This window comes from Trachypithecus francoisi, unplaced genomic scaffold (assembly GCF_009764315.1).
Source record: "Trachypithecus francoisi isolate TF-2019V2 unplaced genomic scaffold, Tfra_2.0 Lachesis_group20, whole genome shotgun sequence".
Taxonomy (NCBI): Eukaryota; Metazoa; Chordata; class Mammalia; order Primates; family Cercopithecidae; genus Trachypithecus; species Trachypithecus francoisi.
This window is the reverse complement of record NW_022681466.1, coordinates 36,930,590-36,947,218: the sequence shown is the minus strand read 5'-3', so window position 1 is coordinate 36,947,218 and position 16,629 is coordinate 36,930,590. Positions and strand designations below refer to the sequence as shown.

Genomic DNA, 16,629 nt, shown 5'->3' with positions numbered 1-16,629 from the left:
AAAACTACATATCAAAATACATACTTTATATATGTGTATATTATTGTATGACAATTATACCTCAAAACTTTTTAAAAAAATGATCTCTTTATCCATTTTGTGCTACTATAATAGAATACTACAGATCTAGCAACTTATTGTAATGAACAGAGATTTATTTCTTACAATTCTGGAGGCTAAGAAGTCCAAGGTCAAAGCACCTGCATCTGGCAAGGACCTTCTTGCTCTTCTAATATCCCATAGCAGAAAGCAGAAGAGCAAGAGAACACATGCAAGCGGGAGAGAGAAGGAGGCTGAATTCTTCCTTTATAAGGATGCCACTCCTGTGATAAGAAGCTCACTCCTGAGATAACAGCATTAATTCATTCATGCATGCAGACCCCTCATGACCTAATCATCTCTTAATGATCCCACCTCTCAACACTGTTGCACTGCAGATTAAGTTTCCACCCATGAACTTTGGGTAACATGTTCAAACCTTAGCAAGAATTAAAAATAATGGTCTAGATTCAGGAATGGGAGGGGATTCTAAGAAATTCAGAAGCAGTCCCAGGGCAGTATATTAGTCTGTTGAGGCTGTTGTAACAAAATACCATAAACTGGGTGCTTATAAATAACAAATTTATTTCTCACAGTTCTAGAGGCTGGGAAGTACACCATCAATTTGGTGTCTGGTGAAGGACTACTTCCTAGTTCATAGACAGCCACCTCTCATTGTATCCTCACATAGAGGAAAATATAAAGGGTCTCTCTAGGGCCTCTTTTATTAGGGCACTTAATCCCACTCATAAGATACTTATGATTAACCCTCATGACCTAATCACCTCCCAAAGGCCCCATCCCCTAATACCAATCACCTTGGTGGTTAGGATTTCAATATATGAAGTTTGAGGGAGACACAAACATTCAGACCATAGTAGGCAAATTAGAAAAGGAAGAAGGAAGAGAGAAAGACCCAGAATATGGTGGTCAAGAATAAAAGCGTAGGAATTTTGGGAACAAAATGTTACATTCTGTGTAATATAAACAGCTTCCATACTTCCCCTGGGAAATCTTCAATAAAATATGCAATGCTTATGAATGCTTTTGGTAAGGCAGATCTGTCTTTGGGGAGCTCAAAGAAAACAATGAGGAGACAGAAGACCTTACAAATAAATGAACGAATTTTTTTAAACTAAATAAATCTATATCCTACAAAGCACAGAAAGACACCAAGCAACTGAGATTATCTTCCCTTTCACACTTAGCAGGGGAAATGGTGTCCTCTCATTATAGCGTTTCCCTGATTAGCAGGATTTAAAGGTAATGAATGAGGTGCCACTCTTTTCTGTGCTTAGATAATTCACCTAATAAAATTAATTTCTGAAGTTAAAAGTAAAACATTAAAAAAAAAACCTTTTACAAAGAACATATATAAAATATTATCAAGTAAGTAAACTTCGGTTTTGTTTGTGAAACAAAGAACAGACTACTACGTCTATGTCATCAGAATTTTTAAAAATAAGTTATATTGAGACATAATAAACATCTCATAAAATTCACCCTTTTAAAGTAAACATTCCAGTGATTTTTAAAGTATATTTATAAGGTTGTGCAACTGTCACTCCTATGTAATTCCAGAACATTTTCACCAACCCAAAAGGAAACCCTGTACCCACTAGCAGTTGTTCTCCATTTCCCTCTCCCCGATACCTCCAGCAACCACTAATCTACCATTTTCTGCCACTGTAGATTTGCCTAATCTTGAAATTTCATATAAATGGAATCATACCTATTGTGACTGACATCTATCACTAAGCAAAATGTTTTCAAGTTTATCCATACTGTAGCATGAATCAGTACTTTATTCCTTTTTATACCAGAGTAATTTTCCAGCATATGGATATATCATGTTTTATTTGTCCATTTACCAGCTGGTAGACATTAGGGTTGTTTACATTCTCTATCATGAACAATGATGCTATGATTATTTCCGTACAAGTTTTTTTCTGTGTGTGGTAAACATATGTATTAAATTTTATAGGGTATATACTTAGGAGTGGAATAGCTGGGACACACAGTAACAACGTTTAACAATTTGAGGAGCGGCCAGGCTGGTTTCCAAAGTTGCTGCAGTACTTTATACTCCCATCAGCAATGTATGATGAGGGTTACAATTTTTCCACACCTTTCTCAACACTTGTCATTATCAGGCTTTTTAATTTTAGCCACTCTAGAAGGTGTGAAGTAGTATCTCACTGTAGTTTTAATTTATATTTATCTAATGACTAATTATGTTGCACATTTTTTCAGGTGTTTATTTGCCACTTGTATATCTTCTTTGGGAAAATGTCACTTCAAATCCTCTACCTGTCATAAGAATTTTGAGATAAATTATTCTGTACATAGAAGTGGTATTATTTTTGAGATAATAAAAGTACTTACATTTTGCTTTCTCTTCATCTTTGCCTCTTGTAAGGAGGACAAGTCCAACTATTAAATTATTGAAGTGCAGCCCTTTGGATGTTCCACCAAAAGAACAGTAAATCACCTGGAAGAAGATGATAAAGCCAACCTTAGGAGGCATTTCAGTTGTTGAGGAATCTGAGGCAGCTATCACCTTTAACAAATTTTATCTCCACTTCCAGAAAAGGCCCTGGTAAATTTTAGTGAAATGATGTTAAGTTTCTCCCTCTTCTTCCTCTTTTGGACCTTATTATTGCACTCAGTCAAGAATAGACTGTGTCTACTGTAAAATACATACAGATGGTCCCCAACTTGATTTTTCAACTTTACAATGGTGTGAAAGTGATACACATTCAGTAGAAACCATACAGTATTCAATAAATTACATGAGATATTTAATACTTTATTATAAAATCTGATTTGCATTAGATGATTTTGCCCAACTGAAGGCTAATATAAGTGTTCTGAGCACATATATATATATATTTTATTTTATTTTATTTATTTATTTTTTGAGATGGAGTTTCACTCCTGTTGCCCAGGCTGGAGTACGATGGCGTCATTTTGGCTCACTGCAACCTCTGCCTCCCGGTTCAAGTGATTCTCCTGCCTTAGCCTCCCAAGTCGCTGGGATTATAGGCATGCGCCACCAGGCTGGGCTAACTTTGTATTTTTAGTAGAGATGGCACTTCACCATGTTAGCCATGCTGGTCTCGAAGTCCTGGCCTCAAATGATCTGCCCACCTCAGCCTCCCAAAGTGCTGGGATTACAGGCATGAGCCACCGCGCCCGCCCTGAGCACGTTTAAAACAGTCTAGGCTAAGCTCTGATGTTTGGTAGGTTAGGTGTATGAAATGCCTTTTCAACTTACAATATTCCCAGCTTACAATGGGTTTATCAGCTGTAATCCCAGGGTAAGTAGAGGAATATCTGCATATTACAGACTCACACAATTGAATTATTTATTCTTTCTCTTGGGAGTCCTTACCAAGGTCCAAGAGTACAAAGGTCCTCCAACAGCCACAATAATGTGATAAGAATTTTGTGCAGTTACATAACTTCCTTCAACCTTTGGAAAAATTATGCACATTACTTTGATTGGAAAAAAAGATACTCTCTAACTGAATGTTCAGAAATTCAAAGAGACTCCAAAAAACAGTTTTTAACACTCTCAGAAGTAAGTATTATAGTAATCAGAAATAAGGAAGAACTATGCATAGGAAAGGGACAACAGAAATCACAATAAATTCATTCATTCAACAATTCTTTGTTGAGTGTCTACTATTTGTCAGGCAAAATTTGTCAATAAAAATGCATGATTAAAAAATAATTCGAGAAGTTTAACAGTCAACATGAAAACTGAAAATATATACTATTCACCAAATAATATTTATATATTTAATAACACCTGACAACTGATGTCAAAAACTATTTATTCTAGTGCCAGTGATAACTCAACCCAGCAAAAACTAGCCAAAGGAAACAGCTACAGAACATTAAAAATACTTTTTAAAAAACCAAACAAATAGAACACACTTCGTAGAGTAACTATTTTTAGTTGCCCCATCTCCCACTCCGAACTAGAAGAAAATAACAGGGAAAAACAAAAACAAAAACAAAAACACCCTTATCCCTGGGGAAGGGCAGGAAAACATAATGGCCCCAGACCTTACAGATCCCCTACCACTGGGAAGAAGGAAGATCTATGTAAAGGTCTCACTCCCAATATCTAGGGACACAGCACCTGCCTAAAACTGAGACAGAAATAGGACTACAGAGAGCGTCCCCTCCCTAGCACTCCCCACCATCCACCCTTCTGCTAGCAAGCACTAAGGAATAAATAACTATAGTATACCGCCGGAGGGGAAGAAGAGTTTATGGACAGAGACCTTCTCTGCAGTGTGGTAACAAATAGAAGGTAAGATCAAAAGTTGAGGGTAGAGCAAACATTAGAAAAAATCTCTAAGAAAGAGCCCAAACCCCTAAAAAAAAAAAAAAAAATTAACCCTAGAATGGAAATTGAAGCCTATATAGCATTGAGGGTAACCATAGCAACAAGACCAAAATTAAGCTTAACTACAGACTATAATGACTCAACCTCCCAAGCTGAAGAAGGATACTACTTGGCTCAGTCTCTTCTGTCCTATATGAAACACTTATGTTTCAACCATAAATTTTAAGTCAATTTTAAAATTTGAAGAAAAAGGAAAAATCCAATATATTGTCAGAGACAAAGGAAAAAATATACTAATGGAGTTGAAGAATGCTTTGGAACGGCTCAAGAGTAAACTCAAGAGTTGCATAAGAGATTGTCCAAAACAAAACAAAAGGGGGAAAATGTGAGGACAGCGGGCAGGCGAAGGTAGACAGAACAGAAAACCCAAGAGCTGTGAGATCATATCAATGACGTAACATTCACGTAATCCTGATATCCTACAAAAAAAAAAAAAGAGAATGAGGCAAAAGAAATATCTAAGGAGAAGACAAGGTTGGGGATTTTCAAAACAAATAGACACAAAACCACAGATAGTAAGAAGCTCAGAGAACAGGCAGAATAGATTACCCTTCTAATCCCAAAAACCAACTAGACAAATCATATTGAAATTTCTCAAAACCAAAACTAAAAAGAAAATGTTTAAGAAAGCCAGAAGAAAAAAACAAAAAAAAAAATTACATTGAAAGAAACAAAAAATTATAACTGATTTATCATCAAAACTTATGTAAGCCAGAAATCAATGGTGTGAAATGTTGAAAGCACTAAAAGAAAAAAACTCAACCATAAGTCCTGTACCTGGTGAAAATATCTTTCAAAAAGAAAAGATATTTTGCTTCTTTTTTTTTTTTTGGTGGGGGGGGTGGAAACAAAAACAGAGAAGTCACTACCAGCGAAAAGGGAACACAAAAAAGTACCTCAGGCTGGAGGAAATATTATGCCATTAGAGATACATGTACCTCCATAAAGAAATAAGAATACTGGAAATGGCATAAATGAAGGTAAACATAAAAGCATTTTTCTTATTTTTAAACACTGTGAAAGATAACTAGCAGTCTACAGCAGTAAGAGAAGAAATGTAATGTGTCTTTATAGAATATGTAAAAGTAAAACACGTAACAATAGCACAGAGGATAAGAGAAAGGAATTGGAAGTATACTGTTGTATAGTACACATAAATGTTGTCTAATACACCATTAAATGGTTTATTATACCAATTCACATGTGGTATATCTCATCTTTAAATTGCCAGTCACCAGGACATTACATGACCTTAGTACTCTAGTGTTTAAGTCTAACATTGACCTCATTAATAAACTCTTATTTTTATAATAAAAACAATCGCTAATATTTAAATGCTTATTATGTGGCATTTTACTACTGTAAGTTCTTTACCAGTATTAAGCCTTTAGATAACTCCACAAGGAATACTGGTATCCTCATTTTAGGGCTGGGGGAAACCAGAGCCCAAAGAGATTAAGTAACTTGTCCAAAGTCATACATCAATGAAGCAGCAGAGTCAGAATTTTAACCTAGGAAAGACAGGCTTCTGAAACTGAATTTTTAACCAACTTTCAGTTCTATAGTACAAGTAATATGTTAGTCTGTTTTGCATTGCTATAAAGGAATACCTGAGGCTGGGTAATTTTTATAAAGAAAAGAGGTTTGCTTGGCTCACGGTTCTGCAGCCTGTATAAGCATGGCACCAGCATCTGCTCAGCTTCTCATGAGGCCTCAGAAAGCTTCCACTTGTGACAGAAAGTGAAGGGGGAACAGAGAGCAAGCATGTCACATGGTGAGAGAGGAAGTATGTGCGAGAGGAGAAAGTACCAGGCTCCTTTAAACAACCAGCTCTTTCATGAACTAACAGAGTGACAGTGCACTCATTACTGTGGGGAAAGCACCCAGGCGTTCACGGAGGATCTGCCCCCATGATCCAAACACCTCCCACCAGCCCCCACCTCCAACACTGGGGATCACATTTCAATATGAGATTTGGAGGGGACAAATATCCAAACTATATCAATTATATACATTCATTTCTAGTTAATTTGTCTAGAATTATATGACAGACATCATCAGCAAGACATACATCATTTTGGTGAAATCTCCTGAAGATTAAACAAACAAATTTCAAACGGTAACAAATTCAATTTATAAACACTGTGTTTTTGGCATCCCTTTCCATTCACTGTATCTTGATAATCCAGTCTCTTCACTTTTGACAATTTCACTGACTTTAATACAAAGAGTAAAGCAGTGACGGTAAAATTAACGAGGAAATTTTGAGTAGGGTATGACTTTCAGTTTTGCAAGTACTTGTAAAATGTAACAGATTTTGTATGGATAAATTTGGTTGGAATATACTGCTACCTCCCTATCACTCCCAAAATACAAGTACAGCAATAACCTTCTAGAATCACCCAATTCATTTGACAAATGATTAAGAGGAAGCCCCCAAAAACCACCATTTCCTAAATTCTAGGATGTACATATTTTCTGCCTTTTATCAATGTTTCAGAAAGCAGTATGCATCTAACACCTCTAATGTCTAAGTACTCTTTTTTCACTCAAAAAAAAAAAACTATTTAAAGACCTTATAGTAGGTGACCATTTAAACATTTAGGGAATATTAAGTGCCATGTTCATTACTAATCAGCTTTCATTTTTGGATTTAGAAGAGGGAGTGTGAATAGGATAGCAAGGATGCTGGCAGTCCAGGGTGGTCTTGATGTCATTTTTTGAAAAACACTTAATAAAGGTAAAGTGTTACTTATACAATTTGTTGCAAGACTTTTGTTTTAAAATCCCTATAATAATTTTCTGGCCGGGTACAGTGGCTCATGCCTGTAATCCCAGCACTTTGGGAAGCCGAGGCGGGTGGATCACTTGAGGTCAGGAGCTCGAGACCAGCCTGGCCAATGTGGTAAAACCTTGTCTCTACTAAAAATACAAAAATTAGGTGGGCATGGTAGCAGGCGCCTATAATCCCAGCTACTTGAGAGGCTGAGGCAGGAGAATCACTTGAACCCAGAAGGCAGAGGTTGCAATGAGCCAAGATTGCACCACTGCGCTCCAGCCTGGGCAACAGAGTGCTATGTCTCAAAAGAAAAACAAAAAATTTATTTAGCTATTAAAAAAGGAAAGCCCAGAGCAATAAGGCAAGAGAAGGAAATAAAGGGTATGCAAATTGAAAGGAAGTCATCAAATTAGCCTTGTTACTAGATAACATGACCTTATATTTTAAAAAGATTCCACCAAAAAACTGTTAGAACTGATAAATTCAGGAAAGACTGCAGGATAGAAAATCAAAATACAAAAATCAATAGAATTTATATACACCAACAGTAAGCAATCTAAAAAAGAAATCCCAAGTGAGTAATCCGAGTTAAAATAGCTACAAAGAATATAAAATACCTAGGAATCAGTTTAGCTAGAGATGTGAAAGGTCTATAAAAGGAAAACTATAGAACACTGATGAAAGAAATTGAAGACGACACACGCAAAAATGGAATGATATTCTATACTCATGGATTGGAATAATTAATTTTTTTTCCTTTTTTTTTGGAGACAGTCTCGTTGTGTCGCCCAGGCTGGAGTGCAGTGGCTCCATTTTGGCTCTCTGCAAACTCCACCTCCCAGGTTCAAGCGATTCTCCTGCTTCAGCCTCCCGAGTGGCTCAGATTATAGGCACGCACCACCATACCCAGCTAACTTTTTGTATTTTTAGTAGAGATGGGGTTTCACTATGATGACCAGGCTGGTTTTGAACTCCTGGCCTCAAGTGATCTGCCTGCCTTGGTCTCCCAAAGTGCTGGGATTATAGGCATGAGCCGACCACACCCAGCCAGACTTCATTTTGTTAAAATGACAATACTAACCGAAGCTATTCATAAATTCGATGCAATCCCTATCATAATATCAATGACATTCTTCATAGAGAAAGAAAAAGAGAATTCTAAAACGTACATGAAACCTCAAAAGACCCCAAATAGCCAAAACAATCCTGAGCAAATAACAAAACTGGCAGCATCAAACTACCTGACTTCAAATTTACTAAAAACCTATAGTAACCGAAACAGCATGGTATAGGAGGGAGGCAGGGAAGTGATGGGTAGAGAAAGGCAGGTGCCTGGCTAGGGCTCCACCCTCAGGCCTGTGCCCACGGACCTAGGTGAGGACAGGCACTCCTGCCTTGGTGCCCAAATGTTGCATTTTCCAAGACCAACCTGGCCTGCCATGCTCCCATCATGTGCCTATAAAAATCCCGAGACCCTAGCAAGCAAAGACACACATGTGGCTGGAAGTTGAGAGGAACATATCAGCAAAAGAACGCACAAGTGGCTGGATGTCCAGAGGAACACATCAGTTGAAAAGTACACTGAGAGGCACCGGCAGATGCCGGCAAGCCACTGAAAAGCGGGGGCAGTCAGAGGAAAGTCCAGCAGCTGAGCGGCCCAACTCCAGGGGAAAACCGCCTTCCCAATCCCCTTTTGGCTCACAGTCCATCTGCTGAGAGCTACTTCCACCATTCAATAAAATCTTGCACTCCTTCTCCAAGCCCACAAATGATCCGACGTTTCTGGTACACCAAGGCAAGAATCCAGGATACAGAAAGCCCTTGGGATAATGCAGAGGGTCTAATGAACTGATAAACACAAGTTACCTAGAAATGGCAAAACTAAAAGAGCACACAGTAACACAAACCCACTGGGGCTTCAGGAGCTGTAAACATTCACCACTAGACGCTGCCCGTGGTGTCAGAGCCCCACAACCTGTATGTTTTTCCCTAGAGGTTTGAACAGCAGGGCACTAAAGAAGCAAGCCACACCCCCATTACACACCCTGCAAGGGGAACAAGGAAACCTTTCCGATTCAGTACTGGCATAAAAACAGACACAGACCAATGGACAACAGAGAACCCAGATATAAATCCACACATTTACAATCCACTCATCTTTACAAAAAAGCACAAAGAACATACAATGGGGGAAAGAACAGTCTTTTAAAAAAAATGGTGCTGAGAAAAATGGATAACTATATGCAGAAAAAACTAGGTCAGACAGGGTGGCTCGTGTCTGTAATCCCAGCACTTTGGGAGGCTGAGGCAAGTGGATCACTTGAGGTCAGGAGTTTGAGACCAGCCTGGCCAACACGGCAAAAATCTGTCTCCACTAAAAATACAAAAATTAGCTGGGCATGGTGGTGCGCGCCTGTAATCCCAGCTAGTGGGGAGGCTGAGACAGGAGAATTGCTCTAAACCCGGGAGGCGGAGGTTGCAGTGAGCCGAGACCGTGCCACTGCACTCTAGCCTGGGCGACAGAGCAAGACTGTCACAAAATAAAAAACAAGAAACTAGACTCCTCATATTTCACCATACACAAAAAATCAAATCAAAGTGGACTGAAGACCTAAATCCAAAACCTGAAATTATGAAACTACGAAACTACTAGAAAAAAAACACTGGAGGAAATGCTCCAGGAGATTGATCTGGGAAAAGATGTTTTTTGTGTAATACTTCAAAAGGGCAAATAACAAAAGCAAAAATAGACAAATGGGATTTCATCAAGCCAAAAACTTCTGCTCAGCAAAGGCAACAATCAATAAAATTAAGAGACAACCTGTAGAATGGGAGAAAACATTTGCAAAATACCCTCAGACTGTATAAGGAGCTCAAACAACTTACTAGCAAAAAACAAAACAAAAACAAACCCACAAAAAATTCTATTTTTAAATGGTGAAATTCCCAGCACTTTGGGAGGCTAAGACAGACAGATAACTTGAGCTCAGGAGTTCGAGACCAGCCTGGGCAACATGGCAGAAACTCCTGTCTCTATAAAAAATACAAAAATTAGCTGGGCGTGGTGGCACACACTTATAATCAGTTACTCAGGAGGCTGAGGTGGGAGAATCACCTGAGTCCAGGAGGCCGATGTTGCAATGGGCCAAGACTGCACCACTGCACTCCAGCGTGGGCAACGAAATGAGACTCTGTCTAAAAAAAATTAAAGAAATGGGCAAATGATCTGAAACCTTCAAAAGAAGACATAATAAATGGCTAGCAGTCACATGAAAAAATGTTCAACATCACTAATCATCAGAGAAATGCAAATCAAAACTACAATGAGATAAAATCTCACCCCAGTTAAAATGGCTGATATCGAAAAGCAGGCAGACTGGGCAGAGTGGCACACGCCTGTAATCCCAGCACTTTCGGAGGTCAGGGCAGGTGGATCACAAGGTCAGGGGTTCGAGACCAGCCTAGGCAACATGGTGAAAGCCGGTCTCTACTAAAAATATAACAATTAGCCAAGCATGTTGGTATGAGCCTGTAATCCCAGCTATTTGGGAGGCTGAGGCAGAAGAACTGTTTGAACCCAGGAGGTGGAGGTTGCAGTGAGCCGAGATTGTGCCACTGCACTCCAGCCTGGGTGACAGAGCAAGACTCTATCAAGGAAAAAAAAAAAAAAGAAAGAAAAAGAAAAGCAGGCAATATCAAATGCTGGTGAGGATGTGGAGAAAGGGAAACTCTTGTATATTGTTTGCAGGAATGTAAATTAGTACAGGCATTGTGTAAATTAGAACAGCCATGGCTGTTCCTCGAAAGACTAAAAATAAAATTACCATATGATCCAGCAAATTGCTACTGGGTATATATCCAAAAGAAAGGAAATCAATGTATTAAAAAGATACCTATACTACCACGTTTATTGCAGCACCATTCATAATAGCCAACGTTTGGAATTAACCTAAGTGCCCATCAACAGATGAATGGATAAAGAAAATGTGGTATATACACACACAATGGAATATTATTCAGCCAGAAAAAAGAGACTAGGTGCTGTGGCTCACGCCTATAATCCCAGCACTTTGGGAGGCTGAGGCAGGTAGATCACGAGGTTAAGAGATCAAGACCTTCCTGTCCAATGTGGTGAAACCCTGCCTCTACTAAAAATACGAAAATTAGCTGGGTGTGGTGGCATGCACCTGTAGTCCCAGCTACTCGGGAGGCTGAGGCAGGAAAATCGCTTGAACCTGGGAGGTGGAGGTTGCAGTGAGCCAAGATCGCCCCACTGCACTCCAGCCTGGCGACAGAGCAAGACTCCCTCCAAGGAAAAAAAAAAGAAATACTGCCATTTGCAACAACATGGATGGAACTGGAGTTCATACTGTTAAGTGAAATAAGTCAAGCAGACCAGGTGTGGTGGTTCACGTCTGTAATCCTAGCACTTTGGGAGGCCAAGGCAGGAGGATCACTTGAGCTCAAGAGTTTGAAACCAATCTGGGCAACATAGTGAGACCTCATCACTACCAAAAAACAAAAATAAGCCAAGCACAGAGAGACAAATATCACACGTTCTCACTCATATGTAGGAGCTAAAAATAGATCTCACGAAGATGAGAGTAGATTGGTGTTTACCAGAGGATAGGAAGAGTAGTGGGGAGGAAAGGGAAATAAAGATAAGTTGATTAATGGGCCCAAATACACGGTTTGACAGAAGAAATAAAATGTAGTGTTAGATCAGTAAGGTGACTATAACTTATAATAATCTAGTGTACATTTCAAAATAACTAGAAAAAATTAATTCAAATGTTTCTAGCATAAAGGACAAACATTTAAGGTAATGAATATCCCAAGTACACTGAGATTTAATATTTATAAATTATGAATGGATTAAATGATCACATGTACCCCCAAAAAATATGTATCTATTATGCATTGTTAAAGGAAAAGAAAACACTTTCTTAAACATTTTGTAGCCATAGATATCCAGTCAGAGACTCAGTATACTGTCATACTAATATAGAAGATTGATGTATGTGGTAATGATCTCACTAGCCTCCTCTCAATGATGTCATCCCAGTAAATAACATGATTAGCTAAACAATATGATTAGTAAATAATATGATTAGCCCTGTAAATAATATGATTAGAGGGAAATCTGTCTGTATTGTCAAAGAAAAAGACTTATACTATAATATACCAAAAATCTACCTCTTGCCTAATAGTACAGGTCAAAAACGGGTAGATGTAGGATGGGTGCAGCGGCTCACGCCTGTAATCCCAGCACTTTGGGAGGCCAAGGTAGGAGGATCACCTGAGATCAGAAGTTCGAGACCAGCCTGGTCAACATGGTGAAGCCCCATCTCTACTAAAAATACAAAAAAATTAGCCAGGTGTGGTGGCTGGCGCTTGTAATCCTAGCTACTTGGGAAGGCTGAGGCAGGAAAATCCCTTAAACCCAGGAGGTGGAGTTGCAGTGAGCCGAGATCGCTCCATTGCGCTCCAGCCTGGGCAACAAGAGTGAAATTCCGTCTCAAACAAAACCAAAAAAAAGGTAGATGTGTGTAGGTCTCCAGAGTTCAGAAACAGTTGTAGCACGTTTCAACTGCTGCTTTCAGATACTGGTCCTTCCACTGTCTAATGGATATAGGGTAAAGGGTTATCCCTTATCCCACAGTTCCTTAGAGGAAATAGTTAAGTGACAGATACTGTTTTATCATGGCTTTTAGAGTCAGAAAGGCCCGACTTTGAAGCCAGGCTTTATTAATATACCAACAGTGTGGTCTTAAGCAAATCACTTAACTTTCTGAGCCTTAGTTGCATTCCATGACACATATGTTGAAGCAATGTGCCAAGTCTTCTCATTCTAGGACCTAAGCTGGAAAGCAGCCCATAGGTGGGAAATACTATCTCAGGACAGCAGGGGGAAGCCAGAATTTGAAGTCACTTTGTTAACTAGTAAGACTTCAGCACTGATGAGCTCATAACTTTTGCCTGAAAATATTTTTCCAGAGTAAACTCTAGTACACCAATCTAACTGCTTGATTAATTCATCAACAGAACCAAATTAATGTTTTCAAATTTTCATTTTATATAATTCTCATGAGGATCAATACTTTTCAACTTTTTTTTTTTTTTTTTTGGAGACAAGGTCTCATTCTATTGCCCAGGCTGTTGTGCAGTGGCACAACCACAGTTCATCGCAATCTTGACTTCCCAGGCTCAAGTGATCCTCCCACCTCAGCCTCTCAAGTAGCTGAGAACAGAGGCACATGCCATCACACCTTGCTAATTTTTTCATTTTTTGGTAAAGATGGGATCTCACTATGTTGCCCAGGCTAAAAAAATTATCTTGACTGACACAGAGTTAAAAAGTAAAGTATACATAAGTTAAAAAGGCAAAAAAAAATACCCTCCCAAAGAACTTGATGTCACCAACATACATGCTTAAAAACCATCTTTAGGTAATGACAAAGATGAACTATGAATTCATAAAATAAGTCATGCTGTATGTTGGTGAGTTTCGAAGAATAACTCAAACACAACATAAGGCTCATGGTATATACACTATGAAAACATTAAGTATTCATTTGCATAAAACATACTTACTACTGATAAAGTTTCAAATGTTAACATTTAAATGCAAGCTCTGTGGCTGGGCGCAGTGGCTAACGCCTATAATCCCATATCCCCGCACTTTGGAAGGCCAAGCTGGGTGGATCACCTGAGGTCAGGAGTTCAAAACCAGCCTGGCCAACATAGGGAAACCTCATCTCTACTAAAAATACAAAAATTAGCCAGGCATAGTGGCGGGTGCCTGTAATCCCAGCTACTCGGGAGGCTGAGGCAGGAGAATTGCTTGAACCTGGGAGGCAGAGGTTGCAGTGAGCCAAGATCACACCACTGCACTCCAGCCTGGGTGACAGTGAGACTCCGTCTCAATAAATAAATAAATAAATAAATAAAATAAAGTAAGATTTAAAAAATGCAAGCTCTGTTCCTATATGTGTGTGTTTTGAAAAAAATTTTCCTTCTAAAACTAAAAAGCATGTGTTTACATTACTGTTTCTTCAGTGCAGAGTCCAATAGAACAAAATGTTTCTTTACTTCAAATGTGTTTCATAGTACCAACCATTTCTTTCCTGTATGTAAATATCTTAAGGTAGAGTCATGCTTAGCTCCAAAAAAAAAAATAAAGGGCCCCTTGAAATTCTGAGTAAATAATAACATACAAATGCAAAGTATAAATTCCTGAAGTCTAAACAAAGAACAAATACTGAGGAAACAACTACCAGGGATTAGAAAGCAGAATAGTACCCAAAGCCCACACTGAGTTTATCAGTCAGGCAGAAGAGACACCTCATTGAACATCCAGAGCATTTAGGAGAGACCCCAAAAGAGTTAATCCTTAGTATTGAGGCAAACCATACTTACACTAAAGTCTATTCAAGACTCACCATTACAAAGCTTTAACACAGGATTCAAGAGGATTAGCTAATCTGTGTTTAAGTGTGTGCTAGAATAAAATCCAACATTTTAAAAATAAAGACAACAAATTCAGGTACTTATAAGGTTTACAACGTCTACAAGATATCAAAAAGTTACTAGATACAAGAAACAGAAAATTGTAACCAATCACCAGAAAACTATTAGGCAAAAGAGTGACAGAGATGATAAAAACTGGTATACAAGAAGTTTAAAACAGCTACTATAAATATGCTCAAGAATTTAAACGAAAATAAAAACATGGAAATAGAAACTATATTTTAAAAAGAAACATGAAACTTTAGAGTGAAAAATATAATATCTGAACTAAAAAGTTATTGTGTGGGGTTTTTGTTTGTTTGTTTGTTTGTTTTGATACAGGGTCTTTCTCTGTTGCCCAGGCTGGAGAATACAGTGGCATGATCTTGACTCATTGCAACCTCTGCCTCCCAGGCTCAAGCAATCCTCCCACCTCAGCCTCCCAAGTAGCTGGGGCTACAGGTGTATACCACCACACCTGGCTAATTTTTTGTATTTTTTGTAGAGGAAGGGTTTCGCCATGTTGCCATGTTGCCCAGGCTGGTCTTGAACTCCTGGGCTCAAGTGATCGACCTGCTTAGGCCTCCCAAAGTGCTGGATTACAGGGGTGGGTCACTGTGCCTGGCCCTGTGTAGCCTTAAAAGCATATTAAATACTACTGAATAAAAGAGCAGAAAGGGAATAGGAACTATCCAATCTGAAGTACAGTGAAGAAAAAGAGCTAGAACTGGGGGTGGGTGACAAGGAAAGGAAAGAAAATAATCAGTCTCAGTAACCTGTGAAAAACCACCAAGCTTTTTACATACCCGTACTTAGAGACCAAGAAAAGCGAAGGATGAACAGAAAACATATTTGAAGAATGGTACCGAAATACCTCCCAAATTTGATGATAAACCCATGGATCCAAAATGCTCAAAGAAACTCACATGTCCAAACAAAGGTATATCATACATTCCTGAAAAATAGTAATAGAGAAAATCTTGAAAGCACTAAGAGGGAAAAAGATATACAGTGAAACAAAAATAAGAATAATCACTGACTTGTAATCAGAAACAATGCAAGTCACAAGACAACAGAAGAAACAATTTTACTATACTGAAAGAAGAAAAAAGCTCAGCCTAGGATTATATATCCAACGACAAAATTACAAATAATTTTAAAAAGGGCAAATGACTTAAATAAAAAGATGCAACATCTTTAGTCATTAGGGAAATGCAAATCAAAACCACAATGACATACAACTTCACACCTACAAGAATGGCTATAATAAAATGAATAAGGCCAGGCGTGGTGGCTCACGCCTGTAATCTTAGCACTTTGGGAGGCTGAGGTGGGTGGATTGCCTGAGCTCAGGAGTTCAAAACCAGACTGGGCAACACAGTGAAACCCCATCTCTACTAAAAATACAAAAAAATTAGCCAGGCATGGTGGCGTGCGCCTGTAGTCCCAGTTACTTGGGAGGCTGAGGCAGGAGAATGGCTTGAACCTGGAAGGCAGTGGTTGCAGTGAGCCGAGATCGCGCCACTGCACTCCACACTCCAGCCTGGGCAACAGAGTGAGACACCATCTCCAAAAAAATAAACAAAATAAAATAAAATAAATTAACAAGAATGTAAAAAAACCTGCAACACCCATACACTGTCAGTTGAAATGTAAAAGGGTACAGCTGTTCTGGAAAACAGCCTGGTGGTTCTTCAAAAAGGCAAACACAGAATTACCATATGACCTGACAATTCTGTTCCAAAAAGAACTGAAAACACGAGATTCAAACAGATCCCTGCATGCCAATATTCACAGCAGCATTATTTACAATAGAAGAAAGGTGGAAACAACCCATAAAAAATGAATGAATAAAATGTGGTATATACATACAGTGAAGTAT

General features: G+C 38.7%; 1 protein-coding gene across 4 annotated transcripts in view; it reads right to left on the bottom strand.

The window, feature by feature from the left end:
• USP32 (ubiquitin specific peptidase 32) overlaps positions 1 to 16,629 on the bottom strand; it is a 225,218-nt gene that overhangs the window by 127,381 nt on the left and 81,208 nt on the right. For all 4 annotated transcript variants that reach the window (XM_033183779.1, XM_033183781.1, XM_033183780.1 and 1 more), the window contains one exon: positions 2,425 to 2,530. In XM_033183779.1, the coding sequence (XP_033039670.1) occupies positions 2,425 to 2,530 (106 nt within the window). The remainder of the gene's footprint in view (positions 1 to 2,424; positions 2,531 to 16,629) is intronic.